This window comes from Salmo salar, chromosome ssa12 (assembly GCF_905237065.1).
Source record: "Salmo salar chromosome ssa12, Ssal_v3.1, whole genome shotgun sequence".
NCBI classification, from domain to species: Eukaryota; Metazoa; Chordata; class Actinopteri; order Salmoniformes; family Salmonidae; genus Salmo; species Salmo salar.
The window spans coordinates 98,306,989-98,326,614 of record NC_059453.1 but is presented as its reverse complement, the minus strand read 5'-3'; the positions used below and the strand labels follow the sequence as shown (position 1 = coordinate 98,326,614).

Below are 19,626 nucleotides of genomic sequence, written 5' to 3'. Positions count from 1 at the left end.
ATTTGCCATCCAGGTAGGAACAATGGCTATCCGGTTAGAAAGCATTCGCGATCCAGGTAGGACCATTTGCCATCCAGGTAGGAGAATTCCCTATGGGCCCTGGTCTAAAGTAGTGCACTGTATAAAGAATAGGGTTCCATTGTGGACGCACCAAGGTTAGGACTTGAAGCTTACTGCAGCTGTTCCAGACCTGATGCTTAGTCCAATACAAGAGACCAAAATAGATCCTGATCGCTGATGCCTTGAAAACATACAGCTGGGATCAAAGAGTGAATTATTTCACATCTGGATGTAATTCTAGATTTTTATTGTTCAGTTTGGATGTTTTATTTCCCCCCTGTGTGTGTCTGTGGGCGTGTCTGTTGGTGTGTCTGTGTGGGGGGGTTGTCTGTGTGGGGGGGTTGTCTGTGTGGGGGGGTGTCTGTGGGTGTGTCTGTGCCCGGGGGTTGTCTGTGTGGGGGGGTGTCTGTGGGTGTGTCTGTGGGGGGGTTGTCTGTGGGGGGGGTGTCTGTGTGGGTGGGTTGTCTGTGTGGGGGGGTGTCTGTGGGTGTGTCTGTGGGGGGGTGTCTGTGGGTGGGGGGGTCTGTGTGGGGGGTCTGTGGGTGGGGGGTGTCTGTGTGTGTGGGGGGGGTGTCTGTGTGTGTGGAGGGTGTCTGTGTGGGGGGGTCTCTGTGGGTGGGGGGGTCTGTGTGGGGGGGTCTGTGTGTGTGGGGGGTGTCTGTGCGGGGGGGTCTGTGTGTGTGGGGGGGTCTGTGTGTGTGGGGGGGTGTCTGTGTGGGGGGGTCTGTGTGTGTGGGGGGGTCTGTGTGTGTGGGGGGGTCTGTGTGGGGGGGTCTCTGTGGGTGTGGAGGGGGGGGTGTCTGTGGGCAGTAGGAAACTTGAGGTGCAGGTATTCAGCACCAAGGATTTCCGTCCCATTTCAAGCACTGTGTTTGTGTAGATGCTAAGGTATCATGCACATTCGTAATGTAGTTTCCTATTTGTGTGTTTACAGATTGTGATCGTACAGTTTGGAGGGAAGCCATTCAGTTGTACTCCTCTGGATTTGGAGAAGTGGGGCTGGTGTACCTTCCTTGGACTGGGAGAGTTAGTCTGGGGACAGGTAAGAATATCTTGACATACGTATAAATTAATCTTGGCATACCTATAAATATATCTTGGCATACCTATAAATATATCTTGGCATACCTTTAAATATATATTGACATACCTATAAATATATCTTAATATACCTAAAAATATGTATTTATATGCCTTGACAAACCTTTACATAGCTTTGACCACACCTTTACAAATCTTGATTCCACATTTTGTTTGTGTTTCAGCCTGAATTCAAAATGGTTTACATTGATTGTTCTCCGTCACCCAGCTACACACAATACACCATAATGACAAAGTTAAAACATGTTTTTAGAAATGTTTGCAAATGTATTGAAAATTAAATACAGAAATATCTAATTTACGTAAGTGTTCATACCCCTGAGTTTACAGCTGTGAGTCGTTCTGAGTAAGTCTCTAAGAGCTCTCCACATCTGGTTTGTGCAACATTTTACCAATTTTATTTTCAAAATTCTTCAAGCTCTGTTAAATTGGTTATTGATCATTGCTAGACAACCATTTTCAGGTCTCGCCATAGATTTTCAACTAGATTTAAGTCAAAACTGTAACTCAGCCACTCAGAAACATTCACTGTCTTCTTGGTAAGCATCTTCATTGTAGATTTGGCCTTGTGTTTTAGGTTATTGTCCTGCTTCTTTTTATCCTGAAACTCCTCAGTCCTTAACGATTACAAGCATACCCATAACATGATGCAGCCATCACTATGCTTGAACAGATGGAGAGTGGTACTCAGTAATGTGTTGTATTGAACAGATGGAGAGTGGTACTCAGTAATGTGTTGTATTGAACAGATGGAGAGTGGTACTCAGTAATGTGTTGTATTGAACAGATGGAGAGTGGTACTCAGTAATGTGTGGTATTGAACAGATGGAGAGTGGTACTCAGTAATGTGTGGTATTGAACAGATGGAGAGTGGTACTCAGTAATGTGTTGTATTGAACAGATGGAGAGTGGTACTCAGTAATGTGTGGTATTGAACAGATGGAGAGTGGTACTCAGTAATGTGTTGTATTGAACAGATGGAGAGTGGTACTCAGTAATGTGTTGTATTGAACAGATGGAGAGTGGTACTCAGTAATGTGTTGTATTGAACAGATGGAGAGTGGTACTCAGTAATGTGTTGTATTGAACAGATGGAGAGTGGTACTCAGTAATGTGTGGTATTGAACAGATGGAGAGTGGTACTCAGTAATGTGTTGTATTGAACAGATGGAGAGTGGTACTCAGTAATGTGTTGTATTGAACAGATGGAGAGTGGTACTCAGTAATGTGTTGTATTGAACAGATGGAGAGTGGTACTCAGTAATGTGTGGTATTGAACAGATGGAGAGTGGTACTCAGTAATGTGTGGTATTGAACAGATGGAGAGTGGTACTCAGTAATGTGTTGTATTGAACAGATGGAGAGTGGTACTCAGTAATGTGTGGTATTGAACAGATGGAGAGTGGTACTCAGTAATGTGTTGTATTGAACAGATGGAGAGTGGTACTCAGTCATATGTGGTATTGAACAGATGGAGAGTGGTACTCAGTAATGTGTGGTATTGAACAGATGGAGAGTGGTACTCAGTAATGTGTTGTATTGAACAGATGGAGAGTGGTACTCAGTAATGTGTGGTATTGAACAGATGGAGAGTGGTACTCAGTAATGTGTTGTATTGAACAGATGGAGAGTGGTACTCAGTAATATGTTGTATTGAACAGATGGAGAGTGGTACTCAGTAATGTGTTGTATTGAACAGATGGAGAGTGGTACTCAGTAATGTGTTGTATTGAACAGATGGAGAGTGGTACTCAGTAATGTGTTGTATTGAACAGATGGAGAGTGGTACTCAGTAATGTGTTGTATTGAACAGATGGAGAGTGGTACTCAGTAATGTGTTGTATTGAACAGATGGAGAGTGGTACTCAGTCATATGTGGTATTGAGTTTGCCTCAGACATGACAGTTCCTATTCAGGTATAAAAAGTGAATTGCTTTGCCACATTTTATGCAGTATATTTTAGTGCCTTGTTGCAAACAGGAAGCATGTTTTTAGAATATTTGTATTCTGTACAGGCTTCCTTCTTTTCACTCTGTCATTTAGGTTAGTATTGTGGAGTAACTACAATGTTGTTGATCCATCCTCAGTTTCCTCATCTCACAGCCATTAAACTCTAACTGTTTTAAAGTCACCATTGGCCTCATGGTGAAATCCCTGAGCGGTTTCCTTCCTCTCTGGCAACTGAGTTAGGAGGGACGCCTGTTTCTTTGCAGTGACTGGTTGTATTGATACACCATCCAAAGTGTAATTATTAACTTCACCATGCTCAAAGGGATATTCTATGTCTGATTTTTTAACATTTTTACCCATCTACCAATAGGTGGCTTTCTTGACGAGGCATTGTAAAACCTCCCTGGTATTTGTAGTTGAAACTGTGTTTGAAATTCACTGGTCGACTGAGGGACCTTACAGATAATTGTATGTGTGGCTTACAGAGATGAGGTAGTCATTCAACAAACATGTGAGTCCATGAAACTTGTTAATCAACATTTTTTACTCCTGAACTTATTTCGGCTTGGCATAAAAAAAAACGGTGTTGAATATTTATTGACTCAAGACATTTCAGATCTTCATTTTTTTAAATGAATTTGTAAAAAAAATTCAGAGAAACATAATTCCACTTTGACGTTATGGGGTATTGTGAGTAGGCTAGTTTAATACATTTGAAATGCAGGCTGTAACACAACAACATGTGAAAAAGTCAAAGGGATGTGAATTCTGTCTGCAGGCACTGTAACTTAACATCCCTTAACATAGGAATAGTCCTTTGTTTATATTTAGTCTGTTGTTTAATATTATTGTTCTTCATGTTTAGGCCCCATATAGTAAAATGTTTGTATATTGCATGTAGTCGTGTATCTGAGTTCTTTCAGCTTAAATTTCAACCCCTGCTTAGGAGAAATATATATCTCCCTGTTTCCCCCTTGTCTGTGTTTCAGAATCATATCTCTCCTGTTTCCTCCTTATCTGTGTTTTAGAATCATATCTCTCCTCTTTCCCCCCTCGTCCTCGCCCCCCCCCAGGTGATCGCCACCATCCCTAACAGCAAGCTACGGTTCCTGCGAGGGGCAGGTCAGCTGACCAAGAAGAACGAGATGCCTGGGGACGAAGACATGAACGAGGACAACGAGGAGATCGACCACGCAGAGAGAGAGCTGAGACGAGGACAGGTCCTCTGGTTCAGGGGGCTCAACCGCATACAGACTCAGGTGAGGAACCAATGACAAGCTGTGGGAGGGAAAGAGGGACCAATGACAAGCTGTGGGAGGGAAAGAGGGACCAATGACAAGCTGTGGGTGGGAAAGAGGGACCAATGACAAGCTGTGGGAGGGAAAGAGGGACCAATGACAAGCTGTGGGAGGGAAAGAGGAACCAATGACAAGCTGTGGGTGGGAAAGAGGAACCAATGACAAGCTGTGGGTGGGAAAGAGGAACCAATGACAAGCTGTGGGTGGGAAAGAGGAACCAATGACAAGCTGTGGGTGGGAAAGAGGAACCAATGACAAGCTGTGGGTGGGAAAGAGGAACCAATGACAAGCTGTGGGAGGGAAAGACCGATAGATTACACTATGAAAATACTACAGTCATGAAATACATATGGACCGAGTACACTGTGAAAATACTACTGTCATGAAATACATATGGACCGAGTACACTGTGAAAATACTACTGTCATGAAATACATATGGACCGAGTAAACTGTGACTTTTCAAGATGACGGCGATGCATTTAACTTAATAAACATTTGACCAAAAATATTGCTATTTCCAATCTATTTTACACCCATCAGAGTGGGTTTTAATGAGCAATAGTACCTCAGGGATCCATATTAGGATCCCTGGGCTTTACCCTGGGCTTAAGAACCTTTACATAAAGGTACTACCTGATACCAGATACTACTAGATAGATGTATTTGTTGAAGTAACCCTGGGCATTAGACACCTGTCTACTCAGATCCATCTCTACCCTGTTGGGGTGTTTGTCTACTGTATCTAAATGTGGAGTACCCCAAGGATCAGAGTAGGACCTTTCCTATTATTCCTGTATCTAAATCCATTCCTTACAGTAATCCTTGGCTTTAGACACATTGCATGAAGCTTCTACAGTAAGTGCTCAGTAGAACATGTCTGGTGGATGGTAGACTACAGTAGAAGGTGGATGGTAGACTACAGTAGAAGGTGGATGGTAGACTACAGTAGAAGGTGGATGGTAGACTACAGTAGAAGGTGGATGGTAGACTACAGTAGAAGGTGGATGGTAGACTACAGTAGAAGGTGGATGGTAGACTACAGTAGAAGGTGGTTGGTAGACTACAGTAGAAGGTGGATGGTGGATGGTAGACTACAGTAGAAGGTGGATGGTAGACTACAGTAGAAGGTGGATGGTAGACTACAGTAGAAGGTGGATGGTGGATGGTAGACTACAGTAGAAGGCGGATGGTAGACTACAGTAGAAGGTGAATGGTAGACTACAGTAGAAGGTGGATGGTAGACTACAGTAGAAGGTGGATGTGGATGGTAGACTACAGTAGAAGGTGGATGGTAGACTACAGTAGAAGGTGGATGGTAGACTACAGTAGAAGGTGGATGGTAGACTACAGTAGAAGGTGGATGGTGGATGGTAGACTACAGTAGAAGGTGAATGGTAGACTACAGTAGAAGGTGGATGGTAGACTACAGTAGAAGGTGGATGTGGATGGTAGACTACAGTAGAAGGTGGATGGTAGACTACAGTAGAAGGTGGATGGTGGATGGTAGACTACAGTAGAAGGTGAATGGTAGACTACAGTAGAAGGTGGATGGTAGACTACAGTAGAAGGTGGATGTGGATGGTAGACTACAGTAGAAGGTGAATGGTAGACTACAGTAGAAGGTGGATGGTAGACTACAGTAGAAGCTGGATGGTGGATGGTAGACTACAGTAGAAGCTGGATGGTGGATGGTAGACTACAGTAGAAGGCGGATGGTAGACTACAGTAGAAGGTGGATGGTAGACTACAGTAGAAGGTGGATGGTAGACTACAGTAGAAGGTGGATGGTGGATGGTGGACTACAGTAGAAGGTGGATGGTAGACTACAGTAGAAGGTGGATGGTGGACTACAGTAGAAGCTGGATGGTGGATGGTAGACTACAGTAGAAGGTGGATGGTGGATGGCAGACTACAGTAGAAGGTGGATGGTAGACTACAGTAGAAGCTGGATGGTGGATGGTAGACTACAGTAGAAGGTGGATGGTAGACTACAGTAGAAGGTGGATGGTAGACTACAGTAGAAGGTGGATGGTAGACTACAGTAGAAGGTGGATGGTGGATGGTGGACTACAGTAGAAGGTGGATGGTAGACTACAGTAGAAGGTGGATGGTAGACTACAGTAGAAGGTGGATGGTAGACTACAGTAGAAGGTGGATGGTAGACTACAGTAGAAGGTGGATGGTAGACTACAGTAGAAGGTGGATGGTAGACTACAGTAGAAGGTGGATGGTAGACTACAGTAGAAGGTGGATGGTAGACTACAGTAGAAGGTGGATGGTAGACTACAGTAGAAGTTGGATGGTAGACTACAGTAGAAGTTGGATGGTAGACTACAGTAGAAGGTGGATGGTGGATGGTAGACTACAGTAGAAGGTGGATGGTAGACTACAGTAGAAGGTGGATGGTAGACTACAGTAGAAGTTGGATGGTAGACTACAGTAGAAGGTGGATGGTGGATGGTAGACTACAGTAGAAGGTGGATGGTAGACTACAGTAGAAGGTGGATGGTAGACTACAGTAGAAGTTGGATGGTAGACTACAGTAGAAGGTGGATGGTGGATGGTGGACTACAGTAGAAGGTGGATGGTGGATGGCAGACTACAGTAGAAGGTGGATGGTAGACTACAGTAGAAGCTGGATGGTGGATGGTAGACTACAGTAGAAGGTGGATGGTAGACTACAGTAGAAGGTGGATGGTGGATGGCAGACTACAGTAGAAGGTGGATGGTAGACTACAGTAGAAGCTGGATGGTGGATGGTAGACTACAGTAGAAGGTGGATGGTAGACTACAGTAGAAGGTGGATGGTAGACTACAGTAGAAGGTGGATGGTAGACTACAGTAGAAGGTGGATGGTGGATGGTGGACTACAGTAGAAGGTGGATGGTAGACTACAGTAGAAGGTGGATGGTAGACTACAGTAGAAGGTGGATGGTAGACTACAGTAGAAGGTGGATGGTAGACTACAGTAGAAGGTGGATGGTAGACTACAGTAGAAGGTGGATGGTAGACTACAGTAGAAGGTGGATGGTAGACTACAGTAGAAGGTGGATGGTAGACTACAGTAGAAGGTGGATGGTAGACTACAGTAGAAGGTGGATGGTAGACTACAGTAGAAGTTGGATGGTAGACTACAGTAGAAGTTGGATGGTAGACTACAGTAGAAGGTGGATGGTGGATGGTAGACTACAGTAGAAGGTGGATGGTAGACTACAGTAGAAGGTGGATGGTAGACTACAGTAGAAGTTGGATGGTAGACTACAGTAGAAGGTGGATGGTGGATGGTAGACTACAGTAGAAGGTGGATGGTAGACTACAGTAGAAGGTGGATGGTAGACTACAGTAGAAGTTGGATGGTAGACTACAGTAGAAGGTGGATGGTGGATGGTGGACTACAGTAGAAGGTGGATGGTGGATGGTAGACTACAGTAGAAGGTTGATGGTAGACTACAGTAGAACATGTCTGGTGGATGGTAGACTACAGTAGAAGGTGGATGGTAGACTACAGTAGAAGGTGGATGGTAGACTACAGTAGAAGGTGGATGGTGGATGGTGGACTACAGTAGAAGGTGGATGGTAGACTACAGTAGAAGGAGGATGGTAGACTACAGTAGAAGGTGGATGGTGGATGGTGGACTACAGTAGATGGTGGATGGTAGACTACAGTAGAAGGTTGATGGTAGACTACAGTAGATGGTGGATGGTGGATGGCAGACTACAGTAGAAGGTGGATGGTAGACTACAGTAGATGGTGGATGGTGGATGGTAGACTACAGTAGAAGGTGGATGGTAGACTACAGTAGATGGTGGATGGTGGATGGTAGACTACAGTAGAACCAATTGAGGGTCCACCCTGAAGCTCCTCCAGGAACACAGCACCTCGGCCTCCAGGACACACATTTCTAGCGGACATAAAATATACTGTAGCATCTATTGGAATGGTTTGGGATGCGTGGGGTGAAGAGCAGCAGTAGAAATGGGATGCTACAGTAGATACAATGTTTCCCAGGTGTCAGCATCTGTTATCTTTGATTTTTTTTTTTTAGGAGGGGACATTTAGCTCGTCACTTGCAAAGAGAGATGGTGGAGCTCCTCGTTACGGTTCCGCTCCTCATTCTAGCAGATCTCTTGAGTCTCTCTTATCACGTACGGACTCGGAACTTAATGGAGCAGCTAACTAATTACACAAGACTTTAGTTCTGGGTTAACTGACATGACCCAGCCACTGGCAGACGCTGGCACTGACATGGCGTTGACATCTGGAAGCTTTAAACCAAACTCGGCATCACGTCAGCTCCATCTGATCGTGATAGAAACTCCGTGACTCTGGGCCAGTACCCTGATCATTGTGATAGATGTCTCACCTACATGTACTTTAGAAAAACCAAGTTCTCTCCCGGAGTAGCCTGTCTGTCTAGCTTATTACCATTGGCCTGTTTGCTGCAAAGTGTCTGTCTTATCGTGCTACCATAGCTTGTCTGTCACAACCTGTCCGTCTATCGTACTGCCATAGCCTGTCTGCCACAACCTGTACGTCTGTCATACTACCATAGCACGTCTGTGTCTTTCTGAGCAGCCTGTCTTGTGTTCTCCTCCTCCAGATCGATGTGGTGAACACGTTCAAGAGCGGCAGCTCCTATCAGGGCCAGCTGCGGAGACAGTCCTCCACCACCAGTCAGAACCAGGATGTAACAAATGTTTCTAGTCCCAGTCACGTGTCCTTGTCCAATGCCATTTCTCCTACCTCTCCTACCAGCACTGCCTCTCCTGCTGGGCGTGAGTCACTGTCCTCTGTCCAGCTTCTGCTACTTCAGAGATGTCTTCCAGTCTCCTACCGTAGCTGTATCCCTTTTACATTTATGTTGTAAAACTTCCTTGTTTTTCTACAAATCCCATTGGAATAAGCAGGAAATCTGTGAATCCCCCAACCAGGATTTCTGGAAAACCCTGGAATTTTTTTTTGGGGGGGGGGAAAGTTTTTGCAACCTTAGTCAGGAGTCATTTTCATGACAATATCATGTTGCCTGGTGAACCTCTAAAGGTTACTGTTAATCTATACATTCTACAGTCCAGAGATTCCTCTTTCTAGTAGCTAATTTACACCAGTCTGGTTGCCAGATCTGTAAGGGTTTTAGCAAGCTCTAGCTAACTAGATGGTAATGACCATGTCCTTGTGACCAAGCTAATGTTGCAAAAATGTTGTAATTTTCCCCAAATTCCCCAGATTGGCCAGAAATCATGGTTGGAGGATTTCGTGCTTTTTCCTTCCTGATTCCGCAAGTCTTCCAACCGGGTTTTTCGTAACAATTTGGAGAAAGTTACAGAACTTCTGCAACTCTAGACCAGACCAAGCTAGGCTAGTGGATCAGGAGTATATGTTGCATCTCTGAAGACATCTTCTCTAGACTTACTTATTTTCTTTCTGCGTTTTATTTTGCTTCTATTTTTTTATTTTTTTATCTTCTTCTTGACATTCTGTTAATCTGTGGCTCGGCTCCCCAGAGTGCTGTTTTTTCATTGTTACATGTCTTTGTTTTCCCAGAGTGCTGTTTTTTCATTGTTACATGTCTTTGTTTTCCCAGAGTGCTAAGAGTGGAGTGAGGCTGCCGCCCACGGCGTGAATTTCAGGTTGTGAGTCCCTCCGTTGTCTGATAAACTTGATGTAAAACTAATTCAACAGAAAACTCACCGGGCTGGGTAAACATTCAAGTATAAGTTTGAGCCAATGGTATCAACCCTTACTGAACCATATAAAATCACATCATGGACCTGACCTGATGGTTTCCATCCATGTTGAAGTCTATAGTGTCACATTATTTACAGGGGAAAACGGGACCTTAGGTTTCTCTCCTCTATGCAGCTGAGAAGACCAGATGGAAGTTCTCTCTTTCTCTCTCTCGCCAGTCCCATAGTTCTCTGTTCTTCTCAGTTCTGTTGTCTTTATGTAACTCAGAGGGCCTGTAGCCAGTGTCCCATCCCTTCTAGTCTTTATGTAACTCAGAGGGCCTGTAGCCAGTGTCCCATCTGTAGCCAGTGTCCCATCCCTTCTAGTCTTTATGTAACTCAGAGGACCTGTAGCCAGTGTCCCATCCCTTCTACTCTTTATGTAACTCACGCTGTAATACTGATATGACTGACTTTGCCTCAGTGCATACCTTTGTAGGGTGGCAGGTAGCCTAGCGGTTAGTGTTCGGTCAGTAACTGGTATGGTCAGGTAGCCTAGCGGTTAGAGTGTTGTGTCAGTAACTGGTATGGTCAGGTAGCCTAGCGGTTAGAGTGTTCGGTCAGTAACTGGTATGGTCAGGTAGCCTAGCGGTTAGAGTGTTGGGTCAGTAACTGGTATGGTCAGGTAGCCTAGCGGTTAGAGTGTTGGGTCAGTAACTGGTATGGCATGGTCAGGTAGCCTAGCGGTTAGAGTGTTGGGTCAGTAACTGGTATGGTCAGGTAGCCTAGCGGTTAGAGTGTTGGGTCAGTAACTGGTATGGCATGGTCAGGTAGCCTAGCGGTTAGAGTGTTGGGTCAGTAACTGGTATGGTCAGGTAGCCTAGCGGTTAGAGTGTTGGGTCAGTAACTGGTATGGCATGGTCAGGTAGCCTAGTGGTTAGAGTGTTGGGTCAGTAACTGGTATGGCATGGTCAGGTAGCCTAGCGGTTAGAGTGTTGGGTCAGTAACTGGTATGGCATGGTCAGGTAGCCTAGCGGTTAGAGTGTTGGGTCAGTAACTGGTATGGCATGGTCAGGTAGCCTAGCGGTTAGAGTGTTGGGTCAGAAACCGAAAGGTCGCTGGTTCAAATACCCGAGGTGGAAATCTGTCGATGTGCCCCTGAGAAATTTCCTTAACTTCTCTGGGACATCTGGGATTCAAATTTCTCAAACATACAACTATTTTACACCATTTTAAAGATAAACCTCTACTTAATCCAACCACATTGTCCGATTTCAAAAGGCTTTACGGCGAAAGCATAACATTAGATTATGTCAGGACAGAGCCTAAACAAGAAAAACCACACAGCCATTTTCCAAGCAGGAGAGGCGTCACAAAAACCAGAAATACAGCTAAAATGAAGCACTAACCTTTGACGATCTTCATCAGATGACACTCATAGGACTCAATGTTGCACAATACATGAATGTTTTGTTCGATAAAGTTCATATTTATATCCAAAAACCCCATTTTACATTGGCGCGTGATGTTCAGAAAATATTTTGCCTCAACAACTTCCGGTGAATGAGTACAACAATTTGCAAAAATACTCATCATAAACGTTGATAAAATATTAAACTGTTATTCAAAGAATTATAGATGAACATCTCCTTTATGCAACCGCTGTTACAGATTTCAAAAAAGCTTCACGTGGAAAGCACACTTTGCAATAATCTGAGTACGGCGCTCAGAAAACAACATCAGGCAATACAGATACCCGCCATTTTGGAGTCATCTAAAATCATAAATAGCATTATAAATATTCAATTACCTTTGATGATCTTCATCAGAATGCACTCTCAGAAATCCCAGGTCCACAATAAATGTTGTTTTGTTCGATAAAGTCCATAATTTATGTCCAAATACCTCCTTGTTGTTAGCGCGTTCAGTAAGCTACTCCAAATGTAGGAAGCGCGACGAAAATGCCACGACGAAAAGTCAAAAAAAGTTATATTTACGTTCGTAGAAACATGTCAAACGATTTATAGCATCAATCTTTAGGGCCTTTTAACATAAATCTTCCATAATATTCCAACCGGACGATTCCAATGTCTTCAAAAACGTTATGGAACACAGCTACCTCATCACGTGAAAGCGCGCCACTGAACTCATGTAATTTTCTGAGTCACCAACTTCAAGGCCTTCTTGTTCGCTCTCTGTTCACTGCAAAAGCCTGAAACAAGGTTCTAAAGACTGTTGACATCTAGTGGAAGCCTTAGAAAGTGCAAAATGAACTTTAAGTCACTGTGTGTTAGATAGGCAATGACTTGAAAAGACTACAAGCATCAGATGTCCCACTTCCTGGTTGGATTTTTCTCAGGTTTTTGCCTGCCATATGAGTTCTGTTTTATTCACAGACATCATTCAAACAGTTTTAGAAACTTCAGAGTGTTTTCTATCCAAATCTTTTCTAACCTACCTTCTGGGACAGAGTAGCAGGCAGTTTAATTTGGGCACATCATTCATCCCGAATTTCCGAATACTGCCCCCTATCACTAAAAAGTTGTTGACCCTAATTTGCTCCAGGGGTGCCGTACTACTTTGTCTGACCCTGTAAAACAACACATTACACTGCACCTATCATACTGCTGACTGACCCTGTAAAACAACACCTATCATACTACTATGACTGACCCTGTACAACAACACCTATCATACTACTATGACTGACCCTGTACAACAACACCTATCATACTACTATGGCTGACCCTGTAGAACAACACCTATCATACTACTATGGCTGACCCTGTAAAACAACACCTATCATACTACTATGGCTGACCCTGTACAACAACACCTATCATACTACTATGGCTGACCCTGTACAGCAACACCTATCATACTACTATGACTGACCCTGTAGAACAGCACATTACGCTGTGTTGATGTGACAATAAAACATCTGATTCTTTAGACTAGTGTTATTTGTATTTTATTGTGTTTGTGAATTGTTTATATACAGGGCTCCCATATAAAATAGATGTTGGTCTCGATGGGATTCCCTGGTAAAAAAAATAAGTAAAACAATTATAATACACATCTTTAGAAAATACTCTGAAATCTTCAAAAAGTTTCAAAGGTTCTAAAATTATTTTGAAAATAAATCCATATATCTAACTACCCTGAACAAAAATATAAATGCAAAATTCAGCAATTTCAAAGATTTTACTGAGTTACAGTTCATATAAGGAATATTCAATGGCTTTGCGTAGTTGCTGGATATTGGCGTGAACTGGAACATGCTGTCGTACACGTCGATCCAGAGCATCCCAAACATGCTCAATGGGTGACATGTCTGTTGAGTATGCAGGTCATGGAAGAACTGGGACATTTTCAGCTTCCAGGAATTGTGTACAGATCCTTGCGACATGGGGCCGTGCATTATCATGCTGAAACATGAGCTGATGGCCACATGAAGCCATAAACACACTCTGCCATCTGCCAGGTACAGTTGAAACCGGGATTCATCCGTGAAGAGCACACTTTTCCAGCGTGCCATTGACCATCGAAGGTGAGCATTTTTCCCACTGAAAATCTGTTACGACACCAAACTGCAGTCTGGTGAGGACGCCGATCATGCAGATGAGCTTCCCTGAGATGGTTTCTCAGCTTCATCAGCTGTCCAGGTAGCTGGTCTCAGACAATGTCACAGGTGAAGAAGCTTGATGTGGATGTAGTTGTGAGGCCGGTTGGACGGACTGGCTAATTCTCTAAAACGATGTTGGAGGCGGCTTATGATAGAGAAATTAACATTCAATTATCTGGCAACAGCTGTGGTGGATATTCCTGCAGTCAGCATGCCAATTGAACGCTCTCCCAAAACTTGAAGCATCTATTTCAACGGGAACATTTTAGTGGCCTTTTATTGTACCCAGCACAAGGTGCACCTGTGTAAGGATCACGCTGTTTAATCAGCTTCTTGATATACCACAGCTATCAGGTGGATGGATTATCTTGGCAAATGAGAAATGCTCACTAACATAGATGTAAACCAATTTGTGTACTAAAGTTGAGAGAAATAAGCTTTTATTTTTGTGAAAATTGAACATTTCTTGGATCTTTCGTTTCATCTTGATGAAATATGGGACCAACAACCTTACATGTTTCGTTTTTTATATTTTTGTTCAGGGTTGAGTATATTTTAAGGTAGATACTACTATTTAATGTTTTGATAGGTATTTTGTCCAATAAGAATCGTAACAACAACAACATTGACTAAACAGCGCTCCTAAGGGTCCTATACTTGACTGTTTACTCAGCCGTGCATGGAGTCGAGCTCAGAGAAACAGACTAGTATTATCTAGTTGTACAGCTAGTCGTCTGTGTGCCTGTGTTCTGTTCTGTCATCACCGTGTGCAGACAGCAGCATAACTACACGGTTTTAGTTCCCGTTGCATGTTCCACATTGTCCTGTTGGTTGTCTCGATGGTTGGTTGGCTGTTGAAACTTCTGGTCTGGTCTGCTTCCATTGTGTTGTTTTGTTGTAAAACTATTACGCTTCACAAGGCACCTCCATTTATTCCCCCCCCCAAAAAACAAAAACCTGGGCATTCGTCCTGTATGTTAACCTTATGTTCCTCATCCATTCACAGTCTCAATGGATGTCCTACCCATCCTTGTCCTGGTATGGTCCGTCTCTCTGAACTCTTTAACTTTTTTTCCCCTCCTACCGTTACTGACTTACCACCAGACTTCTGTAACTTGCAAGTGTTTTTTATATTTATCTTATCTCTTTATAGGTATACCGCACATTGGAGCTTAACGTATACATATAATGAGTGTTGCCTTTATCTTTGTGTATTATTATTATTATTTTTTTTACTTCCCAGTGTAATGTGATCCAAATGAGTGAGATGTGTACTGTACTGTACTGTATAGTTCTGTGGAAGTAGACCACAGACTGCAGTGTTCCACTCCTCTGCCTCCTCTCCTCACTCTCTATCTGTCCATCTGTCTATCTCAGAGGGTTCTCTATCACTACCTGCCTCGGCTAACTATCTTTCCTTCCGGTTCTTATTTACTCTCATGTGTTTCCCCCTCCCACACACACACACAGATTCGCGTTGTGAACGCATTCCGTAGCTCTCTCTACGAAGGCCTTGAGAAACCGGACTCCAGACCGTCCATCCACAACTTCATGACCCACCCAGAATTTAGGATAGAGGACTCCACTCCCAACATCCCCCTGATTGATGACACGGACTTAGAGGAGGACCCATCGCTGAGGAAGACCCCCCAGCCCCAGGCAGGCAGCCAGCCCCAGTCCCCCAACAAGAACAACAACGCCGTCGACAGCGGCATCAACCTCACCATCGACACCACCAGTAAGTCAGCTGCATCCTCCAGCCCAGCCAGCCCACTGCACAGTCTGGAGACCTCCCTCTAGTGGCCTGCAGCTGGCTGGTGGAGACCTCTCTCTAGTGGCCTGCAGCTGGCTGGTGGAGACCTCTCTCTAGTGGCCTGCAGCTGGCTGGTGGAGACCTCCCTCTAGTGGCCTGCAGCTGGCTGGTGGAGACCTCTCTCTAGTGGCCTGCAGCTGGCTGGTGGAGACCTCCCTCTAGTGGCCTGCAGCTGGCTGGTGGAGACCTCCCTCTAGTGGCCTGCAGCTGGCTGGTGGAGACCTCCCTCTAGTGGCCTGCAGCTGGCTGGTGGAGACCTCCCTCTAGTGGCCTGCAGCTGGCTGGTGGAGACCTCTGCAACTTTGGAGATGTCCCTCTGGCAGAGCAGTATCCCTCTGACAGCTCCCACTGCAATCTGGAAACCTTCGTCTTAAGGCCTGGTAGAGAATTTACCTACTGCAGCCTGGTGGCTCCCACACTGCAGTTTGGAGACTTCCGTCTTGCAGTCTCATGGAGCCCTCATTGGTCTGCAGTTTGGAGACCTTCCTCTAGCCCCTGCTGTCTCCTGCTGTCTTCTGCTGTACCTGGAGAAAGCATACTACTACAGCTATACAATCAGAAAGGGCAACAAAGCCAACGCACATGACATGAACGTGTGTGTGTGTGTGTGTGTGTGTGTGTGTGTGTGTGTGTGTGTGTGTGTGTGTGTGTGTGTGTGTGTGTGTGTGTGTGTGTGTGTGCGTGTGTGCGTGTGTGTGTGCACTGACTGACTGAACCATGTTTCTAGCAGCAGTAAAGCAGAGGACCAGAAAGACCTGGGAGGAGTGAAAACCAGTCTAACCTAACCTTACTCCACAATAACAATGACTATATCTAAACCTAACCCTACTCCACAATAACAATGACTATATCTAAACCTAACCCTACTCCACAATAACAATGACTATATCTAAACCTAACCCTACTCCACAATAACAATGACTATATTGATAATAGTTTGAATTAACATAAAAACATTTTTATCGCTCCTGCATGAATGTACATTACCCAACGTTTTTATTTTCAATTGTTTTCAAAATAAATGTTGAATGATTTGATTGGGTGGGTCGGTGGGAAGTGCCGTGGACTGCTACTTTAAAGACAGCCGATTCGCCGGTATGTGAGTTCCCTGTGCGGCATGTGCTTAAGTGTAAAGATGTATGTATTTCATAAATGAGAACCAAGTTTGCAGGGCTCAACTTGCACAGTAGATTTGCACCTGTTGGAAAAGAGGAACCCATAAATAAATAGCATTTCTTAAAGATAATATATATAAATATATATATATATAAAGAGTTTATCTTTGTTTGTTGGCATGTTGTCTTGTTTTTTCTTTAATGGTTCTAACTATTTTAACTTATTTATGTCCTAAAGAGAATGTCATTTGTTTACAATACCTGTAGATACTTCCTGTTTGATTTGTAGGGTTTCAAACCATTCAGCAGATGTAGTTGAGGAAAAACTCAAGTTTGTTTGAGTTCTGCTCTTTGGTGTTTATAACTGTGTACTGAACTTGCCTGCTATCTTGTCAAATATAGTAGATAATTTTAGAGGATAACAAAAGAAAACCAAAATATAATGGTATATATATATATATATATTCATGTTGCATTGTATTATTATATGATTGTTAGGGTGGACTCTGAACGGCTTCCTTCGTTTCCACACAGAGATCGGAATAAGACGAAAGGTTTATTTCTTTAATTACTATTTGTCTTATTTTTCTTATTTTCATCCAAAAGCTTAAAATGTAACTGGAGTTGAGACTGAGAGGGTGAACAGGCCTTCTATAACAGACATGTTACATGTCTTCTATATAAAATCTGCTTGTTTTTTTAAGGAAAATGTTTTCACTTTTGTGTGACCGTGAAAGACTGCAATGGGTTTATATTAGAAATTGCAAACTAAGTTATATTTGGCTTATCTGTATGGAAAATTCTAAAAGTTGTTTAAAAAAAATCTTGTGATATATTGTGTTGATTTATTTATTTTTATTTTATTAAAAGAAAGAAACACACAGCTATCCAAAAATGGTTGGAATTTTGAACAAAAAAAACCCCCCAACAACAATTAAAATGGAATGATGCTTTGACTCTTCTCCTGGATGAAGTTCTGGGTGAACCTCTCCGTACTGTTACTTGTGTTTCTGAGCGTTTTAACCAAGCTTGTCTTCCTGCCTTCCACCAAGTATACAAGAGCATCTTAAAGGAATTCACTAGTTTTTATAACTATTTATTGTTCTTTTAAGAAAGGAGGAAGGAGAGGACAACAGAGGCACAAAAGTAAGAAGGGACACATAACTTACTATCCATCAAAAAGACATTAAGATGCTGATAATAACGACCCAGACCTAAACTATTACGATATTGTTATATTTCTATATGTAACATTGGAGTCATTGAAAAGCATGATGTAATAAGCAAGTTGAACCAATCCAATTGTTCTACTCTGAATGAATCTTTTGGTAATTATATCTTGACCTGATTTCTCTCTTCCTTCCTGTGTATTTTATTATTAAACCCGTTCTGCCGTCAGATCAGGAGAGAGTGCACAAAAGTTTAAGTTAACTCGGGCCTATTGAACAAGGACCATTTAAAAACATGTTTTTTTTTATTTTTAATTTCATTCAGAAATGTTTATCTTGACTTCTAAATTTGCTTGAAAAAAAAAAACGCTTTTCTTTCAACATTTTTTTAATATACTTTTTTTTAAACCTTGATGTTTTTTCTGTAAAACAATTTACATCAAAAGAACTTCAGTCGACAGTCACCATTCTCCCATCTGTACATTCAGTCTATACATTCAGCTCTTAGACGACGCAACAGTGATCAATAGAGTATTCTGTGTACATAGAGGAATGTATTCTAAGAGGATATTTACATTTTAGCAGACGCTCTTATCCAGAGCGACTTACAGTAGTGAATGCATACATCTCATACAATTTCATACATTTTTTTTTTCTGTGATGGCCCCCCCGTGGGAATCGAACCCACAACCCTGGCGTTGCAAACACCATGCTCTACCAACTGAGCTACAGGGAAGGCCGTCCGTCCGTCTGTTCAGGCTAGTGGGCTGCGTTCTACTAAACATCTCTATAACAGATGTCATTAGCCAATCAGGGCTTGTATTCATGATTTGTTTATGAGCAGAAGTGCTGATCTAGGATCAGGTCACTCCTCTCTCTCTCTCTCTCTCTCTCTCTCTCTCTCTCTCTCTCTCTCTCTCTCTCTTATTCGTGGTCATTTAAAAGGTCAAACTGATCCTATAAGGGGGGGACCTGATCCTATAGGGGGGGACCTGATCCTATAGGGGGGGGCCTGATCCTATAGGGGGGGACCTGATCCTATAGGGGGGGGGCTGATCCTATAGGGGGGGACCTGATCCTATAGGGGGGGGCTGATCCTATAGGGGGGGCTGATCCTATAGGGGGGGACCTGATCCTATAGGGGGGGACCTGATCCTATAGGGGGGGACCTGATCCTATAGGGGGGGACCTGATCCTATAGGGGGGGACCTGATCCTATAGGGGGGGACCTGATCCTATAGGGGGGACCTGATCCTATAGAGGGGGGGGACCTGATCCTATAGGGGGGGACCTGATCCTATAGGGGGGGCTGATCCTATAGGGGGGACCTGATCCTATAGGGGGGGCTGATCCTATAGGGGGAGACCTGATCCTATAGGGGGGGGGGCTGATCCTATAGGGGGGGACCTGATCCTATAGGGGGGGGCTGATCCTATAGGGGGGGGCTGATCCTATAGGGGGGGGACCTGATCCTATAGGGGGGGACCTGATCCTATAGGGGGGGACCTGATCCTATAGGGGGGACCTGATCCTATAGGGGGGGACCTGATCCTATAGGGGGGGGACCTGATCCTATAGAGGGGGGGGACCTGATCCTATAGGGGGGCCCTGATCCTATAGGGGGGGACCTGATCCTATAGGGGGGGACCTGATCCTATAGGGGGGGGACCTGATCCTATAGGGGGGGACCTGATCCTATAGGGGGGGACCTGATCCTATAGGGGGGACCTGATCCTATAGGGGGGGGACCTGATCCTATAGGGGGGGACCTGATCCTATAGGGGGGGGACCTGATCCTATAGGGGGGGACCTGATCCTATAGGGGGGGA

The 19,626-nt window shown here is 43.9% G+C and overlaps 1 protein-coding gene across 14 annotated transcripts in view; it reads left to right on the top strand.

Moving 5' to 3' along the window:
- LOC106566233 (plasma membrane calcium-transporting ATPase 2) overlaps window positions 1–17,976 on the top strand; it is a 222,253-nt gene extending 204,277 nt beyond the window's left edge. For 6 of the 14 annotated variants that reach the window (XM_045691977.1, XM_014134115.2, XM_014134113.2 and 3 more), the window contains 3 exons: window positions 995–1,102; window positions 4,185–4,370; window positions 15,171–17,976. In XM_045691977.1, the coding sequence (XP_045547933.1) occupies window positions 995–1,102; window positions 4,185–4,370; window positions 15,171–15,500 (624 nt within the window). In that variant the 3' untranslated portion in view covers window positions 15,501–17,976. Of the gene's footprint in view, window positions 1–994; window positions 1,103–4,184; window positions 4,371–9,012; window positions 9,188–9,993; window positions 10,043–15,170 lie in introns of those variants that run through there. The other 8 variants (XM_045691981.1, XM_045691980.1, XM_045691978.1 and 5 more) reach the window with 6 other exon arrangements.
- Window positions 17,977–19,626: the final 1,650 nt, after the last annotated feature.